This window comes from Mesoplodon densirostris, chromosome 6 (assembly GCF_025265405.1).
Source record: "Mesoplodon densirostris isolate mMesDen1 chromosome 6, mMesDen1 primary haplotype, whole genome shotgun sequence".
Taxonomy (NCBI): domain Eukaryota; kingdom Metazoa; phylum Chordata; class Mammalia; order Artiodactyla; family Ziphiidae; genus Mesoplodon; species Mesoplodon densirostris.
In genome coordinates, this window is record NC_082666.1 from 11,620,657 (window position 1) to 11,639,251 (window position 18,595).

At 42.2% G+C, this 18,595-nt stretch overlaps 1 protein-coding gene across 4 annotated transcripts in view; it reads left to right on the top strand.

Annotated features, from left to right (window-relative positions):
* The window catches only part of DENND1A (DENN domain containing 1A), a 543,444-nt gene that overhangs the window by 261,811 nt on the left and 263,038 nt on the right, over positions 1-18,595 (top strand). For all 4 annotated transcript variants that reach the window (XM_060100633.1, XM_060100635.1, XM_060100634.1 and 1 more), the window contains exon 6: positions 356-425. In XM_060100633.1, the coding sequence (XP_059956616.1) occupies positions 356-425 (70 nt within the window). The remainder of the gene's footprint in view (positions 1-355; positions 426-18,595) is intronic.

Consider the following 18,595-nt stretch of genomic DNA (forward strand, 5'->3'; position numbering starts at 1 on the left):
ATGAGAAACTTGAACAGAAGCTTTCCTGGAAGGGGTGGGTGTGCGGCCTGGGGGGCTCTTCAGAGATGGTTCCTGATTGCAGAGTCTGCTTTGAATTTCTTCTCTGTGAACCTGTTCTAGCTCTGAGGCATGGGAATAATTTATCATGGACATTCAGTCTTCTGCCTTACACAGGCAATTTTTAAAATCTCAGAAATAATTAACATTTTACCAGTCTGCATTTCCAGCACAGCCTATGACAGGAAGGCTCTTCACGATGTAGAGAGAAACCGAAATGTACCATCTTGAATCAGCTCCTGGTTAAAGTTTTTGACCTGTGTACTAATATTCCATGTGTTTCCTCTTCTTCCCCCAGCTATCTCCCCTGGTTCGAAGTATTTTATAAGCTGCTTAACATCTTGGCAGATTACACGACAAAAGGACAGGTATTTGCCTTTTATTTTATTCTTTTTAACAAGTAAACTTTAACTTTGCTGCCTTGTATTTCACTTAAAAAGGAATGCATTCCCGTTACAGAAAGTTTGGAAAATTCAGAAAGCAGTAGGAAGGAAGAGAAAAATCACTCCTAATATGTGTCCCTACCCCGCCCCCTCCCCCCACCAAATAAATATTGCTAGCATTTTGGGATGTTTTCTTCCTTTACTTTTTGAATTAAATAAATAATAATAGACCCTTAGCATTCAGAGTTAATAGTCACCCTCTTACATTCCCAAGCAGCTCCACAAGTTCATCGTATGTATTAAATAATAACTTTGCTGAGGCACAAATTTGAATTGCTGGGTATTGTGAGTAAAACACTTACCTGGCAAGTGACCTAACCAGCTGTCCCAGTTCCCATTTCAGTAGGGCTTTCTTGTGCTTTTACAGTCATTTTTTTAAGGGTCTGAAAATCACTTTAAAAGTTCAGCTCTACCTCACTGTGCTTTTGGAAGAAATGCTATGTTGAAGTATCCTCCATGGGCGTCAAGGGGCAACTGGATCTGTATTTAGACTTTTGACGCCCGCAGTTTTTAGGTACCATAATAATAGAAGCATTTCCCCCATGCTAATAAAAACGTTGTAAATCTTTCTCATGGCTGCATATCATGTACCATGTACCTTGGTTTACTGAGACATTTCCCTATTACTGGAAATTTTCATTATTTGGGATTTTTTTTCACTATTATAAGTATAGCTATTAGCATCTTTGAGCATAAAACATTTTCTTCATTTTGGAGTGTTTCCTTAAGAAGAGAATCTCAGATGGGCCATTTTAAGGTTAGTGGACATAAACATTTCAAAAACATTTGCCAAGCTGCTTTCCAAAAGAATTGTACTGTTTTCTTAAAAGGTAGATACCCTTTACTGGCAATGTACAAGAGTGCCTGGGTCACCATACTCTCACCAGTATCATTTGTTGAATTCATTGTGTTCTTGACAAGTGAACAGTTCTCATTGTTTTAATTGCATTTCTTTGGGCCTCCCTGGTGGCGCAAGTGGTTGGGAGTCCGCCTGCCGATGCAGGGGATGCGGGTTCGTGCCCCGGTCTGGGAGGATCCCATGTGCCGCGGAGCGGCTGGGCCCGTGAGCCATGGCCGCTGAGCCTGCGCGTCCGGAGCCTGCGCGTCCGGAGCCTGTGCTCCGCAGCGGGGGAGGCCACAACAGTGAGAGGCCCGCATACCGCAAAAAAAAAAAAATAATAATAATAATAATAATAATAATTGCATTTCTTTGATTATTAGTAAGTTGAATATTTGTCCATATATCTAACTTCTTATATTTTCCTTTTTTGTAAATGGCCTAAGATTTTTAATTAAAGAGATATATTATTATTAAATGTTAGAGAATTTTTCATCATATTTTCTACAGAACATTAGTTCTAAGAAATGCTCCATTCAAAAAGGGTTACCGGGCTTCCCTGGTGGCGCAGTGGTTGAGAGTCTGCCTGCCGATGCAGGGGACATGGGTTCGTGCCCCGGTCCGGGAAGATCCCACATGCCGTGGAGCGGCTAGGCCCATGAGCCATGGCCGCTGAGCCTGCGCGTCCGGAGCCTGTGCTCCGTAACGGGAGAGGCCACAACAGTGAGAGGCCCGCGTACCGAAAGAAAAAAAGAAAAAGGGTTACCGTAGTTGAGTGATATTGGGTCAGGGAAAGGGAAAGCTGTGTCTCATCTTTGTCTCCTTAGGATTCATGTAATATAGGCTCTGAAAAGTCCTACAGTGGAGAAATCTGTGTCACCCAAATATTCCCAACTTATTTGGCCCCATATGCTTTTAATTCCATGACAAGTATTAACATTCTGAGATGCCAGTGTTTCCTGGAACATACTTTGGGAAATGCTATTTTTGGAGAAAAGGTGGAAATTGTGTGAATAATGGATAAATCTTTAGGTTAGATTTACTTACTGGCAAATGTATTCCAGAGACCACAGTAAATGGAAGGAATAACTAATAGAAATGGCTCCCTAGATCACTACACTCACTCTGAAAGGACACTTAGATATCAGGGAATTCTGTCCTAAAAGAAGTGATGTACTCTTTGATGAATGAGTTAAGAGGCCACCTTGGGTCTGTTTGTTGATTGCTGATTCACAGTTGACTTTTGTCAAACATTCAGTTTTTCATTCAAAATTGAAAGGGATCTTTAGTAAATAAAATTATATAGCATGTAAGCTCTTAACAGTCTTAGAATTGGAAGTTAACTCACATTTTTTTTCTCCCATATATAAGCTCCAGTCAGTTAAAAAAAAAAATTTACTAGACTTTGGAAAACATGTCTTGGGATACAGGAAAGATTGGGTAGGTACAAACTATGCATAGGGGAGATAGGATTATTACCCTGTAAAATTGGTGTATCCATCCTCTGCGCTGTTGCCCCAGATAAGGACCCTGCCTCTTGGAGTGTTAAAGACTGAGATCAGTGATGTGTTTTAGTGAAGTCTGTTTCCCTTATACAGAGGACTCTTTTTATTAAATTTCTTCTGGTTAAAGGAATTATGACACAGATGATAGGTAGTCTGCCTACAGCTGGCTTAATTGTTTGCAAGGTGTGGGTTATCAGATTAGAACATGAGGAAAGAGATTTCATTAAAAAAACAGAATCGTTCCCCAAGTCCAGAAGTCATTGGGAAAGTTGGGCAGGGTAGGTAGGCTTCCGCTGGAGGCGTGGGGAGTGACCATGATGGCTCAGCATGGAGTGCCTGAGCCTAAGCTACATTATGAGAGTGTCTGTTTAATTCACTGACACAACAGGGTTATCAGGCCCTGAATAGGGCAATGATGGCATCCCTGTGGAAGGGGTGGCAGAGGGTGAGGAGGGCATCTAAGCCAGAGAGCAACCTGGCTGAGGGTGTTGGAGGCTGAGGAGTGAGGCATTTATTTATGTGGAACAGTGGTGACAGTGGCTTGGCATCATCTGGGCACCAGATATCAGAACTTCAGTGGGATCTAGAGGAGCCACGTGGGAAAGAGGACAGCAGCAGTGGCCCAGCACTAGGGTGTTGGAGCCTGGGGTGAGGAGGGCATTTTTTATTGGTGGGAGGTCTGAGGGAGGGAGGCAGACATTGGTGGCCTAGCATTGGACGTCAGTGTTCGAGCAGGGCAAGGAGGGCATCTAGATGGAGAGAGAGGTAGGGGCAGTGAAAAAAGATTGCTTACATACAAGCAAGTAAATATATTAAGAAAACAGGGGCAGGATTTTTCACTTTTGTTAGATTATTGTTACAAATTTGTAAAGGGAGGAAACTAGAATGATTCCCATGTTGGATTAGAATTAGAGCCATGGGTATGAACCCATGGCTTTCAACATATGTGATATAGAAAACGGAGATGTAACCGTGTACTGTAGGTCTGTGTGTGTGTGTGTGTGAGAGAGAGAGAGAGAGATATTCCCTGTCTCTATCCATGGAAAGGGTCTGGGGTCAACTATACACAGGTAGGAATGAGCACACCAAAGTGCCCAAATCTTGGTTTCTAAATTCATTTCCTACTAAAAGGAGCCAGGACTCCCTGAAGAAATGTCTAGTTCCAGAGCTGAGGCAGGGAAAAGTATGAGTCTGTAATACCTTTTTCTGCCAAAAGTAATGTAGTGCTCAAAACATGATGGAGAGAGGGGAGGAATCAGGATAGCGGAAGAGGAGGATGTAGAATTCACCTCTCCTCATAAGGACATCAAGATACATCTACAAATGGAACAGTTCTCACAGAGCACCTGCTGAACACTACTGGAAGACTTCGGACACCTAAAAGGACCAGAAAAATCCCCACGCAACCGGGTAGGACGAAAGAAAGAAAAAAAGAAAAGAGGAAACAGAAAGGGACCAGCACCCCTGGTGGGGAGCTGAAGGTGAGGAGAGGTTCCTGCACTCAGAGAAACCCCCTCAGGGCAGGTAAATCAGCTGGGACAGAGAGGGAGCTTCAGGGCATCGGAGGGGAATGCAGCAACCGGTCTGTGGAAGGCAGGAGAGAGAGTAAGATGTGCGTGCGTGGTCTCTGCTGCAGCCCTGCGCACCCCAGCCTGAGTCGTGTGTCTCCTGGTATGGAGGGGTGCTGGGTGATGGAAAGTGGGTTTGGAGAGTGGACCCACGGAGGGGACAGCTGTTGTCTGTGAAGAGACAGCCTGAAGGGACGGGAGTAAGGAACTCCACAACCGGGCAAGTTTGCGGAAGCCCAGGCCACCATAGAAGCAAGGCGCCATTGTTGAGTGGTGCACAGGGGGCAGGGCGGCCAGGGCAACCCCCTTCCCCACCCATCGGCCCCTGCCTCCACGGGCACTGGGAGGGTCACCCATCTGAGCAGGATTGCTCTTCCCTCAAGCCAAGGCCTCCTCTGCCTGCGCAGGCTCCGGGATCCTGAGCGCTGCCCCCACCAAAGCCTCCTTGGGAATCAGCCCTGGGCGCCCCAGCCTGAGACAGGAATCGGCAAAGGCAGGCAGGTGCTGAGTGCTAAAGCGTGGGGTTAGGAGAGCGGACCCAGGGTGAGAACTGCTATTGGCTGCGTGGAGACAGGCGGAAGGGACTGGAGTGAGGAGCTCAGCTGTGTGGAGACAACCTGAGGGGATGAGAGTGAGGGGCTCCGCGGCCAGAAACACTTGTGGAGGAAGAGTGGTCTGCCTTGGAAGCGAGGCGCCATTGTTGAGTGGCACACAGTGCGCGGCGCCACCATCTTCGGACTCTCTCCCCACACGCCAGCCCCTGCCTCCGCAGGAGCTGGGAGGGACTCCCACCGGAGCGAGCACGCCCCAGTCTGTTGCAACTTCCTGCCAGTCTCGCCCCTGCAGGCACTAGAAGGGGATCCCATTGGAGGAAGCGCATGCACCCCACTTGTGGCCGCCTTATGCCTCCGCGGCCTGAGCCAAGCAAGTGTGCCCCAGTCAGCTGCTGCTTCCGCCCCCTCTCACCTGGGCGAGGACCAGATGCCTGAGGGTGTCCCACATGCAGAGGCACAGGTGGGACCAAAACCAAAGCTGACTCCAAGGGGCTGTGCAATGAAGGCAGAGAAACAGAAATCTCTCCCTGCAACTGCACAAGCTGCAGATTAAATCCCCGCGATCGGCTTGGTAAAACCTGCGTCTGTGGAATATCTGAAGGGACAATGAGTTCTCCCACAACTAAGACTGGTCTAGCTTTAGCAGCTGTGGACTTTGGGGGCAAGTACACGCGGGAGTTGGACCAGACCAGAGCCTGAGCTGCCCCCACTGTGCCCACAGCGGGCCCAGAGACCTGCCTAAAGGTATTGGAGGGCCTCCTGGAGAGGCGGGGGGTGCTGTGGCTCACTGTGGGGGCAAAGACACTGACTGTGGAGGCCCCAGGAAAATATGTGTTTTTGGTTTCATTTTGTTCTGTTGTTGTTTTATTTATTTTTATTTTTATTTTTTTTAACATCTTTATTGGAGTATAAGTGCTTTACAGTGGTGTGTTAGTTTCTGCTTTATAACAAAGTATATCAGCTATACTTCTACATATATCCCCATATCTCCTCCCTCTTGCGTCTCCCTCCCACCCTTCCTATCCCACCCCTGTAGGTGGTCACAAAGCACCTAGCTGATCTCCCTGTGCTATGCGGCTGCTTCCCACTAGCTATCTGTTTTACACTTGGTAGTGTATATATGTCCATGCCACTCTCTCACTTTGTCCCAGCTTACCCTTCCCCCTCCCCATGTCCTCAAGTCCATTCTCTACGTCTGCGTCTTTATTCCTGTCCTGCCCCTAGGTTAGTCAGAACCTTTTTTTTTTTTTTTTTTAGATTCCATTTATATGTGTTAGCATACAGTATTTGTTTTTCTCTTTTTGACTTCACTCTGTATGACAGACTCTAGGTCCATCCACCTCAGTACAAATAACTCAATTTTGTTTCTTTTTATGGCTGAGTAATATTCCATTGTATATGTGTGCCAAATCCATTCATCTGTCGATGGACACTTAGGTTGCTTCCATGTCCTGGCTATTGTAAATAGAGCTGCAATGAACATTGTGGTACATGACTGTTTCTGAATTATGGTTTTCTCAAGGTATATGCCCAGTAGTGCGATTGATGGATCATATGGTAGTTCTATTTTTAGTTGTTTTTTTTTTGCTGTACGCAGGCCTCGCACTCACTGTTGTGGCCTCTCCCGTTGCGGAGCACAGGCTCCGGACGCACAGGCTCAGAGGCCATGGCTCACGGGCCCAGCCACTCCGCGGCATGTGGGATCCCCCCAGACCGGGGCATGAACCCATGTCCCCTGCATCGGCAGGCGGACTCTCAACCACTGCGCCACCAGGGAAGCCCTATTTTTAGTTTTTTAAGGAACCTCCATACTGTTCTCCCTAGTGGCAGGGTCAATGTACATTCCCACCAACAGTGCAGGAGGGTTCCCTTTTCTCCACACCCTCTCCGGCATTTATTGTTTGTAGACTTTTTGATGATGGCCATTCTGACTGGTGTGAGGTGATACATCATTGTAGTTTTGACTTTCATTTCTCTAATGATTAGTGATGTTGAGCATCCTTTCATGTGTTTGTTGGCAATCTGTATATCTTCTTTGGAGAAATGTCTATTTAGGTCTTCTGCCCATTTTTGGATTGGGTTGTTTAGTTTTTTTTGATATTGAGCTGCATGAGCTGCTTGTAAATTTGGAGATTAATCCTTTGTCAATTGCTTCATTTGCAAATATTTTCTCCCATTCTGAGGGCTGTCTTTTCATCTTGTTTATGGTTTCCTGTGCTGTGCAAAAAGCTTTTAAGTTTAATTAGGTCCCATTTGTTTATTTTTGTTATTATTTCCATTTCTCTAGGAGGTGGGTCAAAAAAGATATTGCTGTGATTTATGTCATAGTGTGTTCTGCCTATGTTTTCCTCCAAGAGTTTTATAGTGTCTGGCTTTACATTTATGTCTTTAATCCATTTTGAGTTTATCTTTGTGTATGGTGTTAGGGAGTGTTCTAATTTAATTCTTTTACATGTAGCTGTCCAGTTTTCCCAGCACCACTTATTGAAGAGGCTGTCTTTTCTCCATTGTATATTTTTGCCTCCTTTATCAAAAATAAAGTGACCATTCGTGCATGGGTTTATTTCTGGGCTTTCTATCCTGTTCCATTGATCTATATTTCTGTTTTTGTGCCAGTATCATACTGTCTTGATTACTGTAGCTTTGTAGTATAGTCTGAAGTCAGGGAGCCTGATTCCTCCAGCTCCGTTTTTCTTTCTCAAGATTGCTTTGGCTATTCGGGGTCTTTTGTGTTTCCATACAAATTGTGAAATTTTTTGTTCTAGTTCTGTGAAAAATGCTATTGGTAGTTTGATAGAGATTGCATTGAATCTGTAGATTGCTTTGGGTAGTATAGTCATTTTCGCAATGTTGATTCTTCCAATCCAAGAACATGGTATATCTCTCCATCTGTTTGTATTATCTTTAATTTTTTTCATCAGTGTTTTACAGTTTTCTGCATACATGTCTTTTGTCTCCTTAGGTAGGTTTATTCCTAGATACTTTATTCTTTTTGTTGCAGTGGTAAATGGGAGTGTTTCCTTAATTTCTCTTTCAGATTTTTCATCATTAGTGTATAGGAATGCCAGAAATTTCTGTGCATTAATTTTGTATCCTGTTACTTTACCAAATTCATTGATTAGCTCTAGTAGTTTTCTGGTGGCATCTTTAGGATTCTCTATGTATAGTATCATGTCATCTGCAAACAGTGACAGCTTTACTTGTTCTCTTCCGATTTGGATTCCTTTTGTTTCTTTTTCTTCTCTGATTGCTGTGACTAAAACTTCCAAAACTATGTTGAATAATAGTGGTGAGAGTCGACAACCTTGTCTTGTTTCTGAGAAAATGGTTTCAGTTTTTCACCATTGAGAATGATGTTGGCTGTTGGTTTGTCATATATGGCCTTTATTATGTTGAGGTGAGTTCCCTCTGTGCCTACCTTCTGGAGGGTTTTTATCGTAAATTTTGTCGAAAGCTTTTTCTCCATCTATTGAGATGATCATATGGTTTTTCTCCTTCAGTTTTTTAATATGGTTTATCACATTGATTGATTTGCATATATTGAAGAATCCTTTCATTCCTGGGATAAACCCCACTTGATCACGGTATATGATCCTTTTAATGTGCTCTTGGATTTTGTTTGCTAGTATTTTGTTGAGGATTTTTGCATCTATGTTCATCAGTGATATTGGCCTGTAGTTTTCTTTCTTTGTGACATCTTTGCCTGGTTTTGGTATCAGGGTGTGGTGGCCTCGTAGAATGAGTTTGGGAGTGTTCCTCCCTCTACTATATTTTGGAAGAGTTTGAGAAGGATGGGTGTTAGCTCTTCTCTAAAGGTTTGATAGAATTCGCCTGTGAAGCCATCTGGTCCTGGGCTTTTGTTCGTTGGAAGATTTTTAATCACAGTTTCAATTTCAGTGCTTGTGATGGGTCTGTTTATATTTTCTATCTCTTCCTGGTTCAGTCTCAGAAGGTTGTGCTTTTCTAAGAATTTGTCCATTTCCTCCAAGTTGTCCATTTTATTGGCATATAGTTGCTTGCAGTAATCTCTCATGATCCTTTGCATTTCCGCAATGTCAGTTGTTACTTCTCCTTCTTCATTTCTAATTCTATTGATTTGAGTCTTCTCCCTTTTTTTCTTGATGAGTCTGGCTAATGGTTTATCAATTTTGTTTATCTTCTCAAAGAACCAGCTTTTAGTTTTATTGATCTTTGCTATTGTTTCCTTCATTTCTTTTTCATTTATTTCTGATCTGATCTTTATGATCTCTTTTCTTCTGATAACTTTGGGTTTTTTTTTCTTCTTTCTCTAATTGCTTTAGGTTTAAGGTTAGGTTGTTTATTTGAGATGTTTCTTGTTTCTTGAGGTAGGATTATATTGCTATAAACTTCCGTCTTAGAACTGCTTTTGCTGCATCCCATAGATTTTGGGTCATCATGTTTTCACTGTCATTTGTTTCTAGGTATTTTTTTATTTCCTCTTTGATTTCTTCAGTGATCTCTTGGTTATTTAGTAGTGTATTGTTTAGCCTCTATGTGTTTGTATTTTTAAGTATTTCTTTTTTCCTGTAGTTGATATCTACTCTCATAGCATTGTCGGAAAAGATACTTGATACGGTTTCAATTTTCTTAAATTTACCAAAGCTTGATTTGTGACCCAAGATATGATCTATCCTGGAGATTGTTCCATGAGCACTTGAGAAGAAAGTGTATTCTGTTGCTTTTGGATGGAATGTCCTATAAATATTGATTAAATCCATCTTGTTTAATGCATCATTTAAAGCTTGTGTTTCCTTATTTATTTTCATTTTGGATGATCTGTCCATTGGTGAAAGTGGGTGTTAAAGTCCCCTACTATGAATGTGTTACTGTCGATTTCCCCTTTTATGGCTGTTAGCATTTGCCTTATGTATTGAGGTGCTCCTGTGTTGGGTGCATAAATATTTACAATTGTTATATCTTCTTCTTGGATTGATCCCTTGATCAGTATGTAGTGTCCTTCTTTGTCTCTTGTGATAATTTTTATTTTAAAGGCTATTTTGTCTGATATGAGAATTGCTACTCCAGCTTTCTTTTGCTTTCCATGTGCATGAAATATCTTTTCCTATCCCCTCACTTTCAGTCTGTGTGTGTCCCTAGGTCTGAAGTGGGTCTCTTTTAGACAGCATATATACTGGTCTTGTTTTTGATCCATTTGGCCAGTCTGTGTCTTTCGGTTGGAGCATTTAATCCATTTACATTTAAGGTAGTTCTCGATATGTATGTTCCTATTACCATTTTCTTAATTGTTTTGCGTTTGTTATTGTAGGTCTTTTCCTTCTGTTGTGTTTCCTGCCTAGAGAAGTTCCTTTAGCATTTGATGTAAAGCTGGTTTGGTGGTGCTGAATTCTCTTAGCCTTTGCTTGTCTGTAAAGGTTTTGATTTATCCATTGAATCTGAATGAGATCCTTGCTGGGTAGAGTCATATTGGTTGTAGGTTTTCCCCTTTCATCACTTTAACTATGTCCTGCTACTCCCTTCTGTCTTGCAGAGTTTCTGCTGAAAGGTCAGCTTTTAACCTTATGGGGATTCCCTTGTATGTTATTTGTTGTTCTTCCCTTGCTGTTTTTAATATTTTTTCTTTGAATTTAATTTTTGATAGTTTGATTAATATCTGTCTTGGTCTGTTTCTCCTTGGATTTATCCTGTATGGGACTCTGTGCTTCCTGGACTTGACTATTTCCTTTCCCATATTAGGGAAGTTTTGGACTATAATCTGTTGAAATATTTTCTCAGTCCCTTTCTTTTTCTCTTCTTCTTCTGGGCCTCTTATAAGTCGAATATTGGTGCATTTAATACTGTCCCAGAGGTCTCTGAGATTGTCCTCAATTCTTTTCATTGTTTTTTCTTTATTCTGCTCTGCAGAACTTATTTCCACTATTTTATCTTCCAGGTCACTTATCTGTTCTTATGCCTCAGTTATTCTGCTATTGATTCCTTCTAGAGAATTTTTAATTTCATTTATTATGTTATTCATCATTGTTTGTTTACTCTTTAGTTCTTCTAGATCCTTGTTAAACGTTTCTTGTATTTTCTCCATTCTATTTCCAAGATTTTGGATCATTTTTACTATCATTACTCTAAATTCTTTTTCAGGTAGATTGCCTGTTTTCTCTTCATTTGTTTGGTCTGGTTGGTTTTTACCTTGCTCCTTCATCTGCTATGTGTTTCTGTCTCTTCTCATTTTGCTTAACTTACTGTGTTTGGGGTCTCCTTTTAGCAGGCTGCAGGCTCATAGTTCCTGTTGTTTTTGGTGTCTGCCCCCAGTGGCTAAGGTTGGTTCAGTGGGTTGTGTAGGCTTCCTGGTGGAGGGGACTGGTGCCTGTGTTCTGGTGGATGAGGCTGGATCTTGTCTTTCTGGTGAGCAGGACCGTGTCTGGTGGTGTGTTCTGGGGGTGTCTGTGACCTTATTATGATTTTAGGCAGCCTCTCTGCTAATAGGTGGGGTTGTGTTTCTGTCTTGCTAGTTGTTTGGCATAGGGTGTCCAGCACTGTAGCTTGCTGGTTTTTGAGTGGAGCTGGGTCTTAATGTTGAGATGGAGATCTCTGGGAGAGCTTTCGCCATTTGATATTACGTGGAGCCGGGAGGTCTCTGGTGGACCAATGTCCTGAACTCAGCTCTCCCCGCTCAGAGGCACAGGCCTGACACCCGGCCGGAGCACCAAGACCGTGTCAGCCACATGGCTCCGAAGAAAAGGGAGAAAGAAAGAAAGAAAAAAAGAAAAGAAAATAAAGTTATTAAAAATTTAAAAAATATTAAAAGTTAATAAATTAAAAAGTAATAAAAAAGAAAAGAGAAAACAGAAAGAAGAGAGCAACCAAATCAAAAAATAAATCCGCCAATGATAACAAGGGGTAAAAACTATACTAAAAAAAAAACAAAACCCTAGGACAAATGTTAAAAGCAAAGCTATACAGACAAAATCACACAAAAAAGCATACACAGGGCCTCCCTGGTGGCGCAGTGGTTGAGAGTCCGCCTGCCGATGCAGGGGATACGGGTTCGTGCCCCGGTCTGGGAGGATCCCATATGCCGCGGAGCGGCTGGGCCCGTGAGCCATGGCCGCTGGGCCTGCGCATCCGGAGCCTGTGCTCCGCAACGGGGGAGGCCACAACAGTGAGAGGCCCGCATACCGCAAAAAGAAAAAAAAAAGCATACACATACTCACTTACAAAAAGAGAAAAAGGAAAAAAAATCTATATATAAAAAAAGGAAGAGAGCAACAAAATCAATAAACAAATCTACCAATGAAAATAAACTCTAAATACTAAACTAAGATAAACATAACCAGAAATAAATTAGATGCAGAAAGCAAACCCCAAGTCTACAGTTGCTCCCAGCGTCCACCACCTCAAGTTTGGGATGATTCTTTGTCTATTCAGGTATTCCAGAGATGCAGGGTACATCAAGTTGATTGTGGAGATTTAATCCGCTGCTCCTGAGGCTGCTGGGAGAAATTTCCCTTTCTCTTCTTCGTTCACATAGCTCCTGGGGTTCAACTTTGGATTTGGCCCTGCCTCTGCATGTAGGTCACCTGAGGGCATATCTGTTCTTTGCTCAGACAGGCGAGGGTTAAAGTAGCAGCTGATTAGGGGGCTCTCGCTCATTCAGGCCAGAGGGAGGGAGGGGTATGGAATGCAGGGTGAGTGTGCAGCAGTAAAGGCCGATGTGATGTTGCAACAGCCTGAGGCATGCCATGTGTTCTCCCGGGGAAGTTGTCCCCAGATCACGGGACCCTGGCAGTGGCAGCGAGCACAGGCTCCCGGGAGGGGAGGTGTGGATAGAGACCTGTGCTTGCACACAGGCTTCTTGGTGGCTGCAGCACCAGCCTTAGCGTTTCATGCCTGTTTAAGGTGTCTGCGCTGATAGCCATGGCTCGCACCCATCTCTGGAGCTCGTTTAGGCAGTGCTCCGTATCCCCTCTCCTTGCACACCCCAAAACAATGGTCTCTTGCCTCTTAGGCAGTTCCAGACTTTTTCCCGGACTCCCTCCGAGCTAGCTGTGGCACACTAGCCCGCTTCAGGCTGTGTTCATGCAGCCAACCCCAGTCCTCTCCCAGGGATCTGATCTTTGAAGCCAGAGCCTCAGCTCCCAGCCCCAACCTGCCCTGGCCGGTGAACAGACAAGACTGTCAGGCTGATGAGTGCTGGTCAGCACCAATCCTCTGTGCAGGAATCTCTCCGCTTTGCCCTGTGCACACCTATTGCTGCGCTCTCCCCTGTGGCTCTGAAGCTTCCCCCCTGCCCACCACCCGTCTCTGCCAGTGAAGGGGCTTCCCAGTGTATGGAAACTTTTCCTCCTTCACAGCTCCCTCCCCGAGGTGCAGGTCCTGTCTCTATTCTTCTGTCTCTGTTTTTTCCTTTTTCTTTTGCCCTACCCACGTACATGGAGAGTTTCTTGCCTTTTGGGAGTCTGAGGTGTTCTGCCAGCGTTCAGTAGGTGTTCCATAGGAGTTGTTCCACGTGTAGATGTATTTCTATTGTATTTGTGGGGAGGAAGGTGATCTCCACTCTTAAACCTCTGACATCTTGGAGGTCTCTCCCTGTTTTTATTTTTATGTGTTCTTTAAGAAAAACGTTTTAAAATATATTTTTTATTTTTCTATCTTTATTTTACTTTTTTGTTTTGTGTTTTTTGGGGTGTTTTTGTTCTTTGTTTTCTGTTTTTATTAGTTTTGTTTTTATTGTTTCCATTTTGGGGTTCAGTTGTTTGGTTGGTTTTTTTTTTCGGGGGTTTTTTGGCCTTTTTTTTGCTTGTTTTTGTTTGGCTTTGTTTTTATCATTTGTCTTGGGTTTTGTTTGTCTGTTTCTCCTCTTTTCCTTTTTTTCTTTCCTTTTTTTTTTCTTTTTTTAGCCACACCATGCAACTTGCAGGGTCTTAGTTTCCCTGCCAGGGGTCAGGCCTGAGCCTCTAGGGTGGGAGTGCTAAGTCCAGGACTGCCAGAAAATTCCTGGCCCTGGGGAATATTAATTGGCATGATCTCTCACGAGGTCTCCACCAAGATCTAAGATCTCACAACTGCCTGCAGACTCCAGTGCTGGATGCCTCAGACCAAACAACCACCAAGACAGGAACACAGCCCCACCCATCAGCAGACAGCCTGCTTAAAGTCGTACTAAGCTCACAGACACCCAAAAAAATACCCCCTGACGCAGCCCTGCCCATCAGAGGGACAAGACTAAGCTCCACCCACCAGAGCTCAGGCACCAGTCCCTCCCTCGAGGAAGCCTACACAAGCCCCTGGACCAACCTCACCCACCAGAGGGCAGACACCAGAAACAAGAGGAGCTAAGACCCTGCAGCCTGTAGAAAGCAGACCACAAACACAGTAAGTTAGACAAAATGAGTTGACAGAGAAATATGTTTCAGACAAAGGAGCAAGGTAAAAACCCACAGGACCAAATAAATGAAGAGGAAATAGGCAATCTACCTGAAAAATAATTCAGAGTGATGATAGTAAAGATGATCCAAGATCTCAGAAATAGAATGGAGGCAGAGATCGAGATCATACAATAAATACTTAACAACGGCCTAGAAAAACTAAAGAAAAAACAAACAGTGATGAACAGCACAATAACTGAAATGAAAGACTAGAAGGAATCAGTAGCAGAATAACTGAGGCAGAAGAACGGGTAAATGAACTGGAAGATAGAATAGTGGAAATAACTGCCACGGAGCAGAATAAAGAAAAAAATAATGAAAAGAAATGAGTTCAGTCTCAGAGACCTCTGGGACAACATTAAACAAACGAACATTCAAATTATAGGTGTCCCAGAAGAAGAAGAGAGAGAGGGTCTGAGAAAATATTTGAAGAGATTATAGTTGAAAACTTCCCTAACATGGGAAGGGAAATAGTCACCCAAATCCAGGAAGCACGGAGAGTCCCAAACAGGATAAACCCAAGAAGAAACATGCCAAGACACATATTATTCAAACTAACAAAAATTAAATACAAAGTAAAACTAAAAGCAACAAGGGAAAAGCAAAAAATAACATACAAGGGAATCCCCATAAGGTTATCGGCTGATTTTTCAGCAGAAACTCTGCAGGCCAGAAGGTAGTGGCAGGATATATTTAAAGTGATGAAAGGGAAAAACCTACAACCAAGATGACTCTACCCAGCAAGGTTTTCATTCAGATTCGACAGAGAAATCAAAAGCTTTACAGGCAAGCAAAAGCTACGACAATTCAGCACCACCAAACCAGCTTTACAACAAATGCTAAAGGAACTTCTCTAGGCGGGAAACACAAGAGAAGAAAAAGACCTACAAAAGCAAACCCAAAACAATTAAGAAAATGGCAACAGGAACGTACATATTGATAATTATGTAAATGGATTAAATGTTCCAACTGAAAGACACAGACTGGCTGAATGGATTAAAAAAACAAGATGCGTATATATGTTGTCTACAAGAGACCCACTTCAGACCTAGGGACACATACAGACTGAAAGTGAGGGGATGGAAAAAGATATTCCATGCAAATGGAAATCAAAAGAAAGCTGGAGTAGCAATACTCATATCTGACAAAATAGACTTTAAAATAAGGACTGTTACAAGAGACGAGGAAGGACACTCCGCAGTGATCAAGGGATCAATCGAAGAAGATATAACAATTGTAAATATTAATGCACCCAACATAGGAGCACCTCAATACACAAGGCAAATGCTAACAGTCATAAAAGGTGAAATCGACAGTACCTCAGTAATAGTGGGGGACTTTAACACCCCACTTACACCAATGGACAGATCATCCAGACAGAAAATTAATAAGGAAACACAAGCCTTAAATGACACAGTAGGCCAATTAAGATAGACTTACTTGATATTTATAGAACATTCCATCCAAAAGCAACAGAATACACATTCTTCTCAAGTGCACATGGGACATTCTCCAGGATCGATCACATCTTGGGTCCCAAATCAAGCCTCAGTAAATTTAAGAAAATTGAAATTGTATCAAGCATCTTTTCTGACCACAACACTGTGAGATTAGAAATCAGTTACAGGAAAAAGAAAAACTGTAAAAAACACAAACACATGGATGCTAAACAACATGCTACTAAATAACCAGTGGATCACTGAAGAAATCAAAGAGGAAATAAAGAAACAAATGACAGTGAAAACATGATGACCCCAAACCTATGGGATGCAGGAAAAGCAGTTCTAAGAGGGAAGTTTATAGCAATACAATACCACCTCAAGAAACAAGAAACATCTCAAACAACCTAACCTTACACCTAAAGCAACTAGAGAAAGAAGACCCAAAGGTAGTAGAAGGAAAGAAATCATAAAGATCAGAACAGAAATAAATGAAATAGAAACAAAGAAAACAATAGCAAAGATCAATGAAACTAAAAGCTGTTCTTTGAGAAGATAAACAAAATTGATAAACCATTAGCCAGACTCATCAAGCAAAAAAGGGAGAGGACTAAAATCAATAAAATTAGAAGTGAAAAAGGAGAAGTTAGAACTGACACCACAGAAATACAAAGTATCATAAGAGAGTACTACAAGCCACTCTACGCCAATGAAATGGACAACCTGGAAGAAATGGACAAATTTTTAGAAAGGTACAACTTGCCAAGACTGAACCAGGACAAAATAGAAAATATGAACAGACGAATCACAAGTAATGAAATTGAAACTGTGATTAAAAAATCTTCCAGCAAACAAAAGTCCAGGACCATATGGCTTCACTGGTGAATTCTATCAAACATTTAGAGAAGAGCTGACACCTTTCCTTCTCAGACTCTTTCAAACAATTGCAGAGAGAGGAACACTCCCAAGCTCATTCTATGAGGCCACCATCACCCTGATACCAAAACCAAACAAAGATATCACACACACAAAAAGAAAATCACAGACCATAATTTTCTGATGAACATAGAGGCAAAAATCCTCAACACAATACTAGCAAACAGAATCTAATAACACATTAAAAGGATCATGCACCATGATCAAGTGGGATTTATCCAAGGGATGCAAGGATTCTTCAATGTACACAAATCAATCAGTGTGATACATCATATTAACAAACTGAAGAATAAAAACCATATGATCATCTCAATAGATACAGAAAAATCTTTTGCCAAAATTCAACACCCATTTATGATAAAAACTCTCCAGAAAGTGGGCATAAAGGGAACCTACCTCAGCATAATAAAGGCCATATATGACAAATCCACAGCAAACATCATTCTCAGTGGTGAAAAACTGAAAGCATTTCCTCTTTGATCAGGAACAAGACAAGGATGTCCACTGTTGCCACCCTTATTCAATATAGCTTTGGAAGTCCTAGCCACGGCAATCAGGGAAGAAAAAGAAATAAAAGGATTACAAATTGGAAAAGAAGAAGTAAAACTGTCACAGTTTACAGATGACATGATACTATACATAGAGAATCCTAAAGATGCCACCAGAAAACTACTAGAGCTAATCAATGAATCTGGTGAAGTTGCAGGATACAAAATTAATGCACAGAAATCCCTTGCATTCCTATACACTAATGATGAAAAATCTGAAAGAGAAATTAAGGAAACATTCCCGTTTACCACTGCAACAAAAAGAATAAAGTATCTAGGAATAAACCTACCTAGGGAGACAAAAGGCCTATATGCAGAAAACTGTAAGACACTGATGAAAGAAATTAAAGATGATACCAACAGATGGAGAGATATACCATGTTCTTGGATTGGAAGGATCAATATTGTGAAAATGACTCTACTATCCAAAGCAGTCTACAGATTCAGTACAATCCCTATCAAATTACCAAGGGCATTTTGTACAGAATTAGAACAAAAAATTTTACAATTTGTATGGAAACACAAAAGACCCCGAATAGCCAAAGCAATCTTGAGAAAGAAAAATGGAGCTGGAGGAATCAGCCTCCCCGACTTTATACTACAAAGCTACAGTAATCAAGATAGTGTGGAACTGGCACAAAAACAGAAGTATAGATCAATGGAACAGGATAGAAAGCCCAGAGATAAACTCACATACTTATGGTCACCTAATCTATGACAAAGGAGGCCATAATAAACAATGGAGAAAAGACAGCCTCTTCAATAAGTGGTGCTGGGAAAACTGGACAGCTACATGTAAAAGAATGTAATTAGAACGCTCCCTAACTCCATACACAAAAATAAACCCAAAATGGATTAAAGACCTAAATGTAAGGCCAGAAACTATAAAACTTTTAGAGGAAAAGGTAGGCAGAACACTCTGACATAAATCGCAGCAAGATCTTTCTTGACCCACCTCCTAGAGTAATGAAAATAAAAAGAAAAATAAACAAATGGGACCTAATTAAACTTAAAAGCTTTTGCACAGCAAACAAAACTATGAACAAGACGAAAAGACAACCCTCACAATAGGAGAAGATATTTGCCAACGAATCAGCTGACAGGGATTAATCTCCAAAATTTACAAACAGCTCATGCAGCTCAATATCAAAAAAACAAACAACCTAATCAAAAAATGGGCAGAAGGGCTTCCCTGGTGGCGCAGTGGTTGAGAGTCCGCCTGCCGATGCAGGGGACACGGGTTCGTGCCCCGGTCTGGGAAGATCCCACATGCCGCGGAGCGGCTGGGCCCGTGAGCCATGGCCGC